The 15369-nt window shown below is 39.4% G+C and overlaps 1 protein-coding gene across 1 annotated transcript in view; it reads right to left on the reverse strand.

The window, feature by feature from the left end:
• Kdm7a (lysine demethylase 7A) overlaps positions 1-8427 on the reverse strand; it is a 48058-nt gene extending 39631 nt beyond the window's left edge. Inside the window, exons 1-2 of the mRNA XM_055602039.1 lie at positions 8366-8427; positions 219-304 (exon numbers count right to left, since the gene is read on the reverse strand). Coding sequence (XP_055458014.1) covers positions 219-304; positions 8366-8427 — 148 coding nt within the window. The remainder of the gene's footprint in view (positions 1-218; positions 305-8365) is intronic.
• Between the last annotated feature and the right edge of the window lie 6942 nt (positions 8428-15369).

Below are 15369 nucleotides of genomic sequence, written 5' to 3' on the forward strand. Positions count from 1 at the left end.
ATAGATAGATAGATAGATAGATAGATAGATAGATAGATAGATAGATACAGACAGACAGACAGACAGACAGACAGACAAGTAAATTCTGTTCTGAGTATTTTCAAAAAATCTTTTCTATAGTTCTTGGTAGATACTCTATTATTTTAGTATCATAAAAGTCCCATAACATACATGATAAGTTTCAAACATTGAATTTTATATAGGCAGCTAGTACTTACTCAAAGAAGAGCCATGTAGAACTGCACAGTTAGGGCAGTGATACAAGTCAATGTCAACAGCATGATGTTCTTCTACACCAACACAGCTGAGATAAAGACAACAGAAACAAAATGTGAATGGAAAAGCTTCACTTAATTATAAGGCAATGTTTGGACTTGAGGTGAGAAATGCATAATGACTCAAATAGCAAATTTGAAACACACAAAAGAATAAATTTATTATCTTCTCCCTCCATGCACTTGCTATTAATTGTGGGGAAGAATACATCCAAGCTTACAGGAAAAGATTCACATTCAGCAGCAGTGGAGGCATCAAAAATAATACAATTATAACCCTCAAGCACTATGTAAATGTCATCTGTTCTGAAATTACTGTCAATAAGATGAGTCAAAAAGTAAGTCATAATGAGATTCTGACCATTATTTTCATCTTAACAATGAATGTACTACATAATGTAATTTATGGATCGCAGAATTTGCAAATAGAAATGTATATCCTTAAATGAATGTGTTTGAAAAAAGAAGACTGGTACTACTGTGCTACACATATACACCTCAAAAATGTTACCAAGAGTATCTATCAAAATAAACCCTGAGAACACAACAAGCCCCGCCAAAATTTCAGTTACATTCTACACAGAACTAGAAAGGGTAATCCTAAAATAATGTGAAAACATAAAAACAATCCTAAACAGAGAGAGTAATACTGGAAATATCCCAATACCTAATCTCAACTCACACTACAGAGCCACAGTAACAGAAACAGCATGCATGGTATTCCCATAAAAACAACTGGTGCTAGGAAAACTGGACTTTCCCACAGAGAATGAAACTAGATCCCTATCTCTCTTCTAGCACTTCAAAATAGACCAAAGATCTTAATTTAAGACTTCAAAAGTTGACAGTGTTGTGAAAAAAAATATGCAAAGCACTAGAAATAGTCACAAGCAAGAACTTTCTGAAAAGGCTCTTAATGGCATAGAAAATAATCCCCCAAACAGATTAATGTTTCTGCATGAAATTGAAAAGGAAACAACTGGTGTTGTCTCAGCAATTAAGATCATTGAATGCTATTCCAGAAGACCCAAGTTTGATTCCCAGCACCCACATGGCAATTCAAAACCATCTGTGACTCCAGTTCCAGGGGATCTTCTGATCTCTACACATATACATGGTACAAATATATACATGCAGGCAAAACAGTCATACATATGAAAACTATTTTTAAAGGAAATAAGCAACGGAGGAAAGAAACAGCCTATAAAATGGGAGAAAATCTGTGCAAACTATATAACTAACAATTAATATCTAAAACCTATAAAGAGCTCTAAAAGTTAAATACCAAGAACTCAAGAGTTCTCAAAAGAAATACAAACAGGCATAAATATTTGAAAAAATGCTGAACATCATTAGTCACCAGAGATTTGTAAATTTAAAATACACTGAGGGGGGCTGGAGAGATGACTCAGAAGTTAAGAGCACTGTCTGCTCTTGCAGAGGTCCTGAGTTCAATTCCCATATGGTGGCTCACAACATTCTATAATGAGTTCTGATGTCCTCTTCTGGCCTGCAGGTGTACATGCAGACTGAATATTGTATGCATAATAAATAAACAAATAAATAAATAAATAAATAAAATTTAAAGGTGATTAAATAAATAAATAGATGAATAAATTTATTTATTTTAAAAATACACTGAAGAAGCTGGGCATGGTGGCACTCAGGGAGACAGACAAGAGAATCTCTGTGTGTTTGAGGCCAGCCTGGTCTGCAAACATGAGTACAGGACAGCCAAGGCTACACAGAGCAACCCTGTCTTGAAAAAAAACCAACCAAACAAACAAACAAAACACTGAGGAGCTGGAGATGGCTCAGCAGTTAAGAGCACTTGCTGCTCTTGCAGAGGGTCCTCATTCAGTTCCCAACGCCCACATGGTGGCTCACAATCATCTGTAACAATAGCTCCAGGGGAGCCTGTGGGTTCCTGGCATACATGTGGTACACATATATGCATGCAGGTAATTACAGTCCCACAAACTGACAAGTGGTACTGCATGAAATTAAAAAGGAAACAATCAGGGCTAGAAAGATGTCTCGGCAATTAAAGATCACTGGATGCTCTTCCATAATACCAGAGTTTGATTTCCAACAAAAATACATTTTTCTACACATAAATATTTTAAAAAATTAAATTCTGAAAACTGATAAAATTCCATTTAAACCCAATCAAAGAATGTGAAACCTGAAACAAGATGAACCTAAAACAGATGTGGAAAGAAGAGCCAAGAATATGCAAGATAGCCAAGTATTCATGGAAGGAAAAACAAAGTTCTACTACATACAAAAATGTATTTTAAAGGCCATTCAAAACAGGTGTGTCAGTGCTCCCCATGTGCAGAGCCATATATACAGGGTATAGGAGGGTCACTGCAGAGCAAACAAACAGGACAGATTTCTCAATGAAGGGTTCTAAGACACAGTCCACTTATTTGCATGGGAAAAAGAAAACATCAGCTGTATTCTTACAATGTAAAACATTTATTGTAGTTGCTGGGCATGACATGCACACCTCTAACTCCAGCAAAAGAGGTACATTTCTGTGAAATTGAGGACAGCCTAGTCTACCTAATGAGACCTTGCCATGACCCCCTCAAAAGGTAAAAAAAGTTAGTGAGATTATAAGAACAAAAGGAAAAGACACAAAAATTATACAGCATAATACTCAAAAGTATGACTTTCTGGTAGAAAGTTCTTCTTAAATCACAAAAGCACTCATCTAGGGAGAAACTGGTCATTTCCGCCATATAAAATTAACTTCTGCTCATTAAACTACAATTTTATGATAAAAGGACAAAATAAGTCACAGTAAAGGGCATTTTAATGCAGATATTCAAAGATACTATACCAAAAATATAATGAACTCCTGTATAAGTCACTAAGAAGAAAGTTATGTGACCAATACAAATACGGACTATGCAAACTCATAAGTAATGAGAACTATAAATTAAAATAACAAAAAATGTCCATAATATTCCACTACACCAGCTAAAAAACATACGAAGTGTGGCAATATCAAACGCTGAAGAACATGTGGTGCAATGAGGACTACTTAAATAAATTACTGGTGGAAGTGCAATTCAGTACAGCCATTTTAGAGAACACATGCAATGTGCACCAGAACACCTACTCATAAGCAAGTAGCTAATCTACTTATAATAGTCTAGCAACGATAAAATTAATTACAGTCTATTCTAATAGAATTCCATACAGAAATTAATATTCAATGAAAAACAATAGATTATACAAACTAGGAGGCTGGAGAGATGGCTCAGCAGTTAATAACAGTGTGTGTTGCTCCTATGAAGAACCCAATTTGATTCACAACACCCATGTTAAGCAGGTCAAAATTTCTTTAACTGCAGCTCCATAGAACCCAATGTCCTTTTCCAGCCTCTATGAACACTGTACTCAACATGGTATAAACCCACAGACTTTTTTTTTAATTGTACAGATTAATCGATTAGGCTTAAAAGGAGAAAAACAAAAAAAAGACATGTGTCATGGCATATACCTGTTATTCTAGCACAAAGGTGACTCCCACAATACTTAGAGAAAAAGAGAAGTCAGGGAGATTCCAACTAGTTAAAGACATTAAGAGCAAAACTTTATTAATTCTCAAAGACCATGAGTTCCTCTCTCCAGTTTTTAGTTCTCACTCCCACCTCACCTCATCTATCTGCTTTATTAAAATGCCAGTGAGCCAGTGTGATGAACATCTCTAACCCTAGCCCTAACTCAGTTGAAAGGGGATCAAAGTTTAGGACCATCCTTGACAACACAGTGGTTCAAGAGCTGGAAAGCAGGTTCAGCCATGAAAGGCTAGGCTTGCAACCAAAAACACTGCTAAGTTCAAAGCCACACTACTCTATCTCAAAAAAGCAGAAAATATAATAGTATGATATATATTAAAACATTTAGAAAAAGCTATAATGACAGTGAGGTCATCTAGTTTTGGCTAATTCTCATCAACTAGCAGAACACACCTAAACTGATTAGAAATTTCAACACTTAGCAAATTTGGTAAATCAAATATCGTCAATCTGGGGAGATAGCTGGGGTTAAAAGCACTGGCTGCTCCTGCAGAGGACACAGGTTTGGTCCCCAGCACCCATATGTAGGTTTACAATTGTCCGTAACTCCAGTTCTAGGGAATCTGACACCATCTTTCTCTGGGGGTACTCTTTAACCACACACACACACACACACACACACACACACACACACACACACCCTGTAATAAGAGAAAATAAAGACTGAAAAACCTTGTTTATAGCTGATTCCACCACATGGTGCCTTTTCATGCTACTGACTTCATCTATTTTAGTATGGTTTGGGTTTCTGGGTTTTATATAACTGAGGATCCCTGAATATCCTCCATTTATCAAATTCTACCTAGGATTGCAGGCAGGTATCTGCAAGCTCAACTCCATCATGATTTTTTAAATTTTATTTATTAATTTTTATGTGCTCTGGTGTTTTGCCTGCATATCTGTCTCTGTGTGTGATGGTGTCAGATCCCATGGGACTGGAGTTACAGACTGTTGTGAGCTGCCATGTGGGTGTGGAATAGCAGCCAGTGCTCTTAACCGCTGAGCCATCTTTCCAGCCCCTATTTATTTATTTGTTTGTTTGTTTATTTACAGGTATGAATGTCATTCTGCATGTGTGCATGTGCATCATGTATGTGTCACACCTAAAGTCCAGAAGAGGGTATCAGATTCCCTAGCACTGGAACTACAGACAATTGTGAGTGGTAAAAACTAAACTCAAATCCTTTGTCCTCTTAACTGTGCCTAATTTGTATGTGGTGTAGGTGCCTGCAGAGGCCAAAAGAGGGTGTCAAATCCTCTGGATGCTGGAGTTACTTGTGGTTGTAGCCACCTACGTGTTGGGAACTAAACTTGGGTCCTCTGCAAAAACAGCAAGTGTTCTTACCTCTGAGCCATCTCTCCAAACTCCTCTGTCATGTTTTTTTTGTTGTTGTTGTTTTGTTTTTTTTGACTGATAATCTCTGCCTAATCACAGCAAAGGAGAAAACATGTAAAAATTTGTATGAATCTAGAAATTCATGAAAAAGCTTAGTGAGTACAGTTCCTTGTGAAATTCAAAAGTGTTTCTAACCCCTGTAACAATCAGACTGTGACTCCTAATGCCCATATCCCCTCTAGATCTTTTCCAATTGCTACTAGGCAACCTTTCCAAAGTACATTCTATAGGAGACATTGAGATCACCAAGACAAGCAACAAAATCAGATGCAGACAGCTAGTCTAGCATCTGTGTGGAAGTGCTGCAAGAACTGGTAACAGTTCTGAGACACCTAGAAAAGAAAAGAAAACTCAATAGCTGTAGAATGGAGGAGAGAGATAACTGCTTTTTCACTACACCGCCTTCTGCAACTGAAATCTGCATTGTGTGGTGATTATTTCAAAAGGGACGGAGAAGAAAAGGCTCAGACTGTAAAGTGCTCAATATGCAAACACGATGACAAGAGTTAAGACTTCCCAGAACTCACATAAAAAAAAAAGGCTAGGCACATGGCATACACTTTTCATTCCAGTGCAGAGGGTTAGACACAGTAACTCTGGGGCTCACTGGCCAGCCAGTCTAGTTGAATTAGAAAGCTCCAGGTTCAGGATAAAGGGAAAAGGTTAAGGGTAAAGAATGGTTCAGGGTAATACTGATTGTTGACCTAGTTTTTTTTTTTTTTTTTTTAACAAACCTACTTTATTTATTAGGGTTATTAAATCCTTCTACCTCCCTTCCAATCCCCCAACACCAGGTAGGAGGGAAAGACGGTTAGTGGGGACAGGGGACAGAGCTCTCTTTGCTACTTCCCTCTGGGTAGGGTCGTAGGATTCTTTTGGGGGCAATACCAATATCACTTGTCCAGAAATCCAGGTAACCAAGATATCAGCCATCAACAAATGCAGCAGCAGGCCGAACCAGCAGCAAGCAGTCCTCTTCCAAGCAGCCATGCCTTCTTCCTCTAGGCTGTCATATTTATACACCTCGAAGTCCTGACTTCAACTAATTACACCTGGCAAAGTCCACACTCAGAACAAGACACTAAACAGGTGTGGACAAACTAAAACCCAAAACTTGAAATTTTAACAAAAACATGTTTACATATCCTAAACCAAAACATCTACAACAACTCATCATCAATGTCAGACCTCTACAAACACATGTTCACATACACATGCATGAGCAAACACACAAAGAAAACACATTCCTAAACCCCACCATCAATCTATAGGGAAAAGTTAATGGGTTGCACAGTTTTTATTTCTAACAAGTTCCCCAAGGTGATTCTTCTGCACCAGCTTGGCAGAGAATGGCACTGGGGAACCATTAAGATAAAACTCTACCAGAGTGGCTAGTACAATGTCAATTCACGATCACTTTCTATGAAAACTGTAACTACAATTAGACTTTAGGCTCCATAGAGCTAATAGTCATACATAATTCAGCATTTCCTACTCAAATCTATCTACACAGGTCCCTCACACAGTCAATCCCTATATCAACTGACACAATGCAGGAAGGCTACACAGATTAGGAGGTACTAGTCTGGACCAGCATCCTAGACCATGTTCGCATATGCATTGAGCTGCATGTGGTAGTTCACATGTTTGATCCCAGTGCTCCTGGAGGCAGAGGCAGGTAGACCTCTGAGTTTGAGGCCAGCCTGGTCTGTTTATGGAATTCCAAACAAGACAAGAGATATAAATATATCATATACATATATATAATGTATTTCACAAATATTAAAAGGAGGTGAAGTAAAATGAGTGTGGAGGGAAATTTTAAAGACTGATTAAATTTTCTTTCAAGATCTTTTTCTAAAATGTTCACACATTTTAGATGATGAAATAAGATTTAACATTTTTTGTTGAATGTTTTTGAGACAGGGTCTCAACTGTATAGCCTTGGCTGGCCTGGAGCTCACTATGTAGACTAAGCTGGCCTTACACTACAGAGGTATGCCTGCCACTGCCTCTTCTGTGAGATCCCACCTATTATTTTGTTTTGTTTTATTTTTAACTTTTCAGGTTTTGCTGCAAGCTTAGAAACAAAATGTCCCCACTCATTGCATATTTATGTAAAAATTTATTATGTTTCCTTTTGTATACCTCCAAGTATCAATATATTATCTTGACTTTCCAAACATACTGTTAATAGCAAGAATACAGGTAAGTAGATTATAAGTAGAAAGAAATAAGAGGGTTATTTTTTTTGGTTTGGCATTTATTTATTTATTGGTTTTTGTTTGAAACAAGGTCTACTATATAGCACCCGCCTGGCATTTATTTGTTTGTTTATTTGTTTATTTATTTATTGGTTTTTGTTTGGAACAAGGTCTACTCTATAGCACCGGCTGGCCTAAATTCTCTGTGTTTCAAATGAACAGAGACTCAACTACCTCTGCCTCCCAAGTGCTGGAATGGGAAAGTGTCTCACCATGCCCAGCATTCCCCCCACTATTGAGACAAAGTCTCACACTGTAGCCCAGGCTAGGCTCAAACTTCTGACAGTCCTCCTAGTGCAACCTCCTCAAAGCTGGGATTGCAGGCATGAACCCCATCCCTGACCATAAATAGATTTTAAAAAATAGACCGCAGCTGAGGGCCTGGAGAAATGGCTCGGTGGCTCTTCCAAAATACATGGATTCAGTTCCCAGCACCCACATGACAGCTCACAACTGTCTGTAACTCCAGTTCCAAGAGATCTGATACCCTCACACCAATGATATAAAATAAAATTAAATAAATTATTTTAGCCGGCCATGGTGGCACATGCCTTTCAACCCCAACACTCAGGGAGGCAGAGGCAGGCAGGTAAGTATGAGTTCAAGGCCTGCCTGGTCTACAAAGCAAGTCCAGGATAGCCAAGGCTACACACAGAGAAACCTGTCTCAAAAAACAAATAACTAGACCACAGCCATCAGAAATGTTTCAGTCCATTACAGCTTCATTTCTATTAAATATCGACTAGTATACGTTTGAGTATAAAAAGAAACACACTGTCATCTTTGCCTTGTGCCACATCCTGCGAGGTGACGAGCTCACCTAGGACTATATAGCACCATTTCCCATCGAGGATGTCCGCAACAAGCTGCCCTGCAACTGTGGCACCAAGCACTGCCATCGCTTCCTTAACTGAGGCCACAGCTGCCCCAGACTCCTCATCCACCCACTGCCATCTTAGCCTGGCCTGTGACTCCCTAGTCTCTCAGTGTCTCTCCTACCCTCCTGTTCATAGTGGGTGTGTAGGAGGGGCAGGAGTCCTGCCTCCAACCCTCTAGCCTACCCAGCTATTACTCCTTCCCCTCCTTCTTTCTGCCCTGGGGACCCAGGATGAAGACACTGTACAAAAGTTTCTAAATCCCTTCTTTTCTTATTTAAGAGGGTGGCATCCCAGCTGGGAATCCCCCACACAAAATAAAGTCTGTCAATGTTTGAAAAATAAAAAAATAAAAAGAACAACTATATTTTCTAGAACCAACTGACACCTACAGAAAGTCTGATATACACAAAGCTAAGAAGCAACACCCTGAAGTAAAAAATAACAAGTAAAATATTTTTCTAAGACAATTTGTGATTCATCAGCTACAAAGAACAGGAATCAACTAAAGAAGATAAACTAGTCTTTCTGCTAATCTTTCTGATCTATAAGTAATAGTCCCAAGGCATGTTTCCTAAAATGAAAGGCTGAGCCAAGCAAAAGCATTCATGAGTGAATTTTCTATTAGGACAGCAACTAAGGTAGCATTTTACCTTGGGGAAACAATACCTGTAGCATGCTTCTCCATCCCGGAAGAAGGATAAATCAAGAGTAGGGTTTAAAACATAAACCATAATAAATATCCCTACAAAAGTCAAGCAAGATATGAAGTATACAACATGTATGAAAGGAAGACTTTTTACTTGGTTATATATTGAAGCCACTCAGGTTCCTCAAAAGCCCACTGGGTAGCTGTTAATTTCCAGCAGAGGGCCAAATGATCTGTAACTGGCAAATGTAAGATAATGGGCTGCCCGTGCTTTGCATGGAAGCTGTGACGGCTTAATCACTATCAACTTGACCGGATGTGGAATCACCCAGAAAACATGTATCTGAGTATGGTTGAGGGCACTTCTATTAATGAAGAGACAAAGACCCGCTTTCAAAGACAGTAGCACCTTTCAGCAGGTAGAGGACCAGGGAAAATGGTGATATCAGCCTGTCTTCACCTTTTCTTAAGAAAGTACCTATCGATTGCTACTGTCATTCTCTGCTGCCAGACTTTAGCTTCCTTGGTCTTCCCAAGTATGATGCTGAGACATCCACTTTGGTGAACTAATTACTGGGTTCTCTGTGCCTCCAGCATGCAGACGGTTATTGTGGGACTCAAGAGCCCCAAAGTGCTAGCCAATCAAGTAAGTCCCCTTTAATAACATATTTACACTCTGTTGGTCTGGTTCTCTAGAAAACCCTGCCTAATACAGTAATGCAAGATCATAAAAATAACCATGTTGAGCCAGCAAGATGCCTCGGGAGGTGAAAGTGCTATTGCACATCCAAGTTTGATCCTCAGACCCCATGTGCAAAAAGCTACATTTCAGAAGCATGCATCTATAATTCCAGAACTCCTACAGTGAAATGGGAGGTAAAGACAGGAGACTTGTCCAAAAGCGCAAGCCTCCACAAGATGGAAGCCGAGAACCAAATCCCAAAAATTGTCCCCTGATCTCCTCACACATATTGCTGATACATGGGCTCTCTTACTCATTTTCTCTTCCCTAACACACACACACACACACACACACACACACACACACACACACACATACACACATACACACACACATTTTTTTTTTCCAAATAACCAGGTAAGCAAAACTATGCAAAGCTATCTTAACACTCAATGGTGGAAATTAGAGTTACTCCATGACCTTTATAAATGTATGAAAACATTAAAAATGCAGGAGTGCATGGTGCTGCTCTATGACTCAGGTTCCACTGGATCTGTAGACTGCCACTACCGCATCTTCAAGGATGACAGGGTTCAAGTGTCCTCTCTTCTCAAATAAAATAATTTAACTTTTAAAAGGAATGCTCTATTGCTCCTTATATCGAGGAATGAACAACAATAAAACTAAAATATCTTTCTTACACTAGGAGTTAAACACTGTGCTGTAAGTGCCTTCACTAAATGACTCCAGCTTCATCTGGAATCCCTTCATGGTAAGCAGCGCTGATGGTCCCAATGGTGGTTTTTTACTTTGTTACTCCAGTTAACACCCAGTTTGACTTCACTTCCATGGACATTGCTCCCCGGCCCCACCTGCCTTTGCTGTACTATCATCTTAACTGAATACTTTTCTCTTTCTATTACCCAAGTTAGCAATACCTCATTTGTGTTTCTTCCTGGGAGACAAGGAGGCAGCATACTGACACTTGCCTCCCATGAAGACCCGGATGCATGTCTCTTCTTAGGAAGTGACTGCAGATGTACACTGAAGAGCTAGCAGCAAAGTCTGTACTCAGGAAATATATCATGGTGACTGCAATTTGGAATCCTAGAGGACTAGTGTTACTTAACTGAACATCCAACAGAAACTTGCACATATCAGAAGACTGCACAGTCAGTACTGTTTGAGTTCCTGTCCTAGAACAGTTATGTGGCTGCGTAATCTTTTTTTTTTTTTTTTTTTGGTTTTTCAAGGCAGGGTTCCTCCGTGTAGCTTGGCTGTCCTGGAACTCTCTCTGTAGGGCAGGCTACCTTCAAACTCACAAAAATCCTCCTGTTTCTACCTCCCAAAATCTGGGATTAAATGTGTGCACTACCACTACTCAGCCATAAGCTTTTAAAATAAACCCTTTCCTCCCCAAATTGTTTTGGTCATGGTGTTTCATCACAGAAATAGTAACCCTAACTAGATCAGGTTTGGGGTGGGACTTGTTTCTTGTTTTTGCTTTCAAACAGGATCAAATTTATCACAAGCTGGCCTCAATCTCACTATGTAGCAAAGGATAGCCATGAATTTCTGATGACCCTGCCTATCAGAGTGCCATGATTATAGGTATGTACCACTACTCCTAGGTTTTGTGGCACAGGAAAATCAAACTCAGGAAATCTACATGCTAGTCAAGTACTCTAGCAACTGAATTACATCTCCAGTCCCTAAAATTCAATTATTTATTTATTTTGTGGGTATGTGTGAGTCCCATGTATATGTATGTGTGCCACATGCACCCCTGGTGTCCATAAGGCCAAAAGAGAACATCAGATCTCCTAGAGTTAACACAGTTGTAAGGGGGCTACTTGGGGGCTGGGAACTAAACCCTGTTCCTCTGCAGAACAGCAAGTGCTCATCTGATCCATCCACATCTCCAGCCCCAATATGGGTTTTTCTTTCCTTTCCTTTTCTTTCTTTCTTTCTTTCTTTCTTTCTTCCTCCCTTCCTTCCTTTCTTTTCCTTCCTTCCTTCCTTTCTTCCTTTCTATCTTTCTGTCTTTCTTCCTTCCCTTCCTTACTTCTTTCCTTCCTTTGTTTTTTCTACCCCCCCCCCTTTTTTTTATGAGACAGGCTAACAGAGCTGGCTGTCCTGGAACTCTGTAGACCAAGCTGGCCTCAAATTCAGAAATCTACCTGCCTCTGCCTCCCCAGTGCTGGGATTAAAGGCATGCCACACCATACTCAGGCAAAATGAATTATTAATTCTCCTTCTCCTTTTCCTCATCCCCCTCCTCCCCCCCTCCTCCCCCTCCCCCTCCTCCTCCTCCTCAGATTTATACATTGTTCTGCCTCCATGCCACAAGAGGGCACCAGATCTCATTATAGATGATTGTGAGCCACTGTGTGGGTGCTGGGAATTGAACTCAGGACCTCTGGAAGAGCAACCAGTGCTCTTAACCTCTGAGCCATCTCTCCACACCTAAAGCTTTGTTTTTAATTATTTTTAATTATTACTTGTAGGTGTGGGTGTGTGTATGTAAATACAGGTGCCTGTGAAGTGTTAAAATTCCTAGATCCAAAATTATGATGGTTGTGAGCCACCTGACATGGGAGCTTGGAACAGAGCTTGGCTCCTCTGGAACACAACCAGCTCTTAACAGCTGGGACATCGCTCGAGTCTCCCAATATGGAGTTTTTAATAAACAATGCCATTTAGAAAAATTAGAAAATAGTATTATAATTATATACTACTGATACCAAAGCTGCTTGGGGCACAGACTTTTTTCTTAAAAAAGAAATAAAATCTGAATGTGAAAAATAGAACTGTAAGTACTAGAAGAAAACAGGTAAATTTTCTCTTTAACCTTGGATAGAAAAGGATTATAACTCAAACTCCTGAGCTAATTAAAAAGAAAATATTGATAAATGTGACTATATAACTTAAAACTTTGTTTTCATGGTTCAAAAACCAACATAACAGACCAAAGACAACTGTGGAAGAAACTATTCATAACTGCCACAAAAGGCTATCCCTAATATACCAAGGGATCTTAAATACAGACAGAAACCAGGCATGGAGGCACAGGCCTGTAATCTGTTAGAATCAGGATGATCTCAGCTCAAAGTCACTCTGGACTAAATAGTTTCAAACTAGTCTGGGCTACATAGTGAGACACACACAATGTTGGTGAGAATTCAAACTGATTCAATTACTAGAAGAAATGTATAGTATTAACAAAACAATATACACATTTTTCTATGGTGGGTAGGGGTGATGGTAGTGACGGTACTGGGGACTGGACTCAGGGCCCACCTTAGTCCCTGAAAAAAATTTTTTGACCTGGGCAGTGGTGGCACACGCCTTTCATTCCAGCACTCAGGACTCAGAGCGAGGCAGATCTGAGTTCAAGGCCAGCCTGGTCTATAAAACAAGTCCAGGACAGCTAAGGCTACACAGAAAAACCCTGTCTTGAAAAAAAAAAAAAAATTGTTTTGAGACAAGGTATTACTCAGTTGCCCAGACTAGCCTTGAACTTGCAATCCTCCTGCTTCTGCTTCCCAAGTAGCTGTGATTCCATTTATCATTACTGACAATCTTAATTAAAAATGTATTTCCAACAATATGAAATACATATATACAAGGTGGGTTACATATATACAAAAATTGAAGTGTTTTAACTACAAAACATTATAAACAACTTAAATACCTACATACAACAGAGAAGTGGAAACAGACCCAAGAATCCACATCATAGAGACTTAAAAAAAATAAGAAAACCTCTTCAAACTTAACATGGAAAGTTATACAGCAAAGTTTTTTAAAAGGCAAAGAACAAAAGAACATGTGTAGTATATGTTAGACTCTGATTTTTATTCCAAGCATGAGAAAAATAAAATAGTAGGTAAAGGCTTGCCTCAAAAGCCTGACCACCTGAGCTCAATCTCTGGCCCTCACCTAGAGAACCAATCCCACAGGTCATCAGACCTCTATGGGTACATACACCACAGCACAGGCATGCTTGCGCACACACATGCACATACAAACGAAATAAAAATAGAACTTAAGGGTTTTGCTTGCTTGGTTGGTTGGTTGGATTTTCAGGGGGTTGTTTGGTTGGATTTCTCTAGATAGGTTTTCACTGTGTAGCCCTGGCTGTCATGTAACTCACTCTGTAAACCAGGCTGGCCTCAAAGAGATCTGCCTGCTTCTACCTCCTGAATGCTGGGACTAAAGGTATATGCCACCACAACCCAGCTGTAATTTAAATTTTAAAAAGAAAAAAAAAAATCACAAGCGCTGGAGGTGCTGTTCATTGACAGACAATGGGTTTTGAATTTGTGAAGCTCTGGGTTCAATCCTCAGCACATCCATGGATGCATGCAAGAAAGATAAACCAGGGTTAGGTTAGTGATATAGCTCAGTTAGTAAAATGCTTGCCCAGCACTCACAAAGCCCTGGGTTCAATCCCCAACACCACCTAAACCAGGTAGGGTGCAGGTGTTGGCAGGAAGGTCAGAAAGAAGTTCAAAGCCATCTTCAGCTACATAGTAAATTGGGGGTGGGGGGAGAAAGAGAAAGAATGAGAGAGCGAGAGAGAGAGAGAGAAAGAGAAAGAAAGAAAGAAAGAAAGAAAGAAAGGAAGGAAGGAAGGAAGGAAGGAAGGAAGGAAGGAAGGAAGGAAGGAAGAAAGAAAGAAAGAAAGAAAGAAAGAAAGAAAGAAAGAAAGAAAGAAAGAAAGAAAGAAAGAAAACAAACCTAGGATTGTAGATGTGTCTGATGAGTTATAAGCAGTTGCTACTCTTACAGAGGGCATGAGTTCAGTTCCCACATAAATGGTCATTAACTCCAGTTTAGGTTACTGAAGATGACAATGCCCCTTCTGGCCTCCAAGGGACCAGGCATGCAAATACATAAATGTAGACAAAACACTTGTACCTGTCATATACATAATTTTGTGAAAAAAAAAAAAAAACCTTTACAACAGATTTTAAAATCCTAGGGCTGGGCAGGGTGGCACACACACATCTGGGGGGGAAGGGAGTGACACTATGCAGCCTTGGCTGGCATTGAACTCAGAGATCCACCTGCCTCAGCTTCAAAAGTGCTGAGATCACAGAAATGGTTCTCCGTGAGTTCAGGGCCAGCATGGACTACACAGTGAGACCCTGTCTCAAGGAAAAACAAAAAACCAAGTGACTTTTTTTCTTTTTAACAGGGGATGGTAGGAAAGGATTAGAAAGGAGAAGGAAAGGAGAAAGGAGAGAGTTGTCCGAGGAGGGATAGGGAGGTAGTGAGTTTCTCTCTCATAGAACTGATTTCTCAGAATCATTTAATAATGTTTTACATGCCTAAAAAAACAATGCAATATTTTTTTACTAAATGTTATAGAGCTAAAAGCAATTATATAAAAAAAAATGTAATATACTAAACAAATTTGTTTCTCACGGGGGATAGGTTAGTAATTCTAAGGACTCTGCTATACACTACGAGTCAACAAATAAGTATGATAAGGGTTAATTTTACCACTATCGGGCAAAAACAAAAAATTTAAGAGTAGAAAAAAGAAAAACTAAAAGGAGCCCTGTGCTGTTAGTCTACGAAGTACCTCTATGAAAGCGTATGGTCTGTATTATGTTTGGACAGCAAG

This window comes from Psammomys obesus, unplaced genomic scaffold (genome assembly GCF_907164565.1).
Source record: "Psammomys obesus unplaced genomic scaffold, mPsaObe1.curated_primary_1811, whole genome shotgun sequence".
In the NCBI taxonomy this organism is placed as follows: Eukaryota; Metazoa; Chordata; class Mammalia; order Rodentia; family Muridae; genus Psammomys; species Psammomys obesus.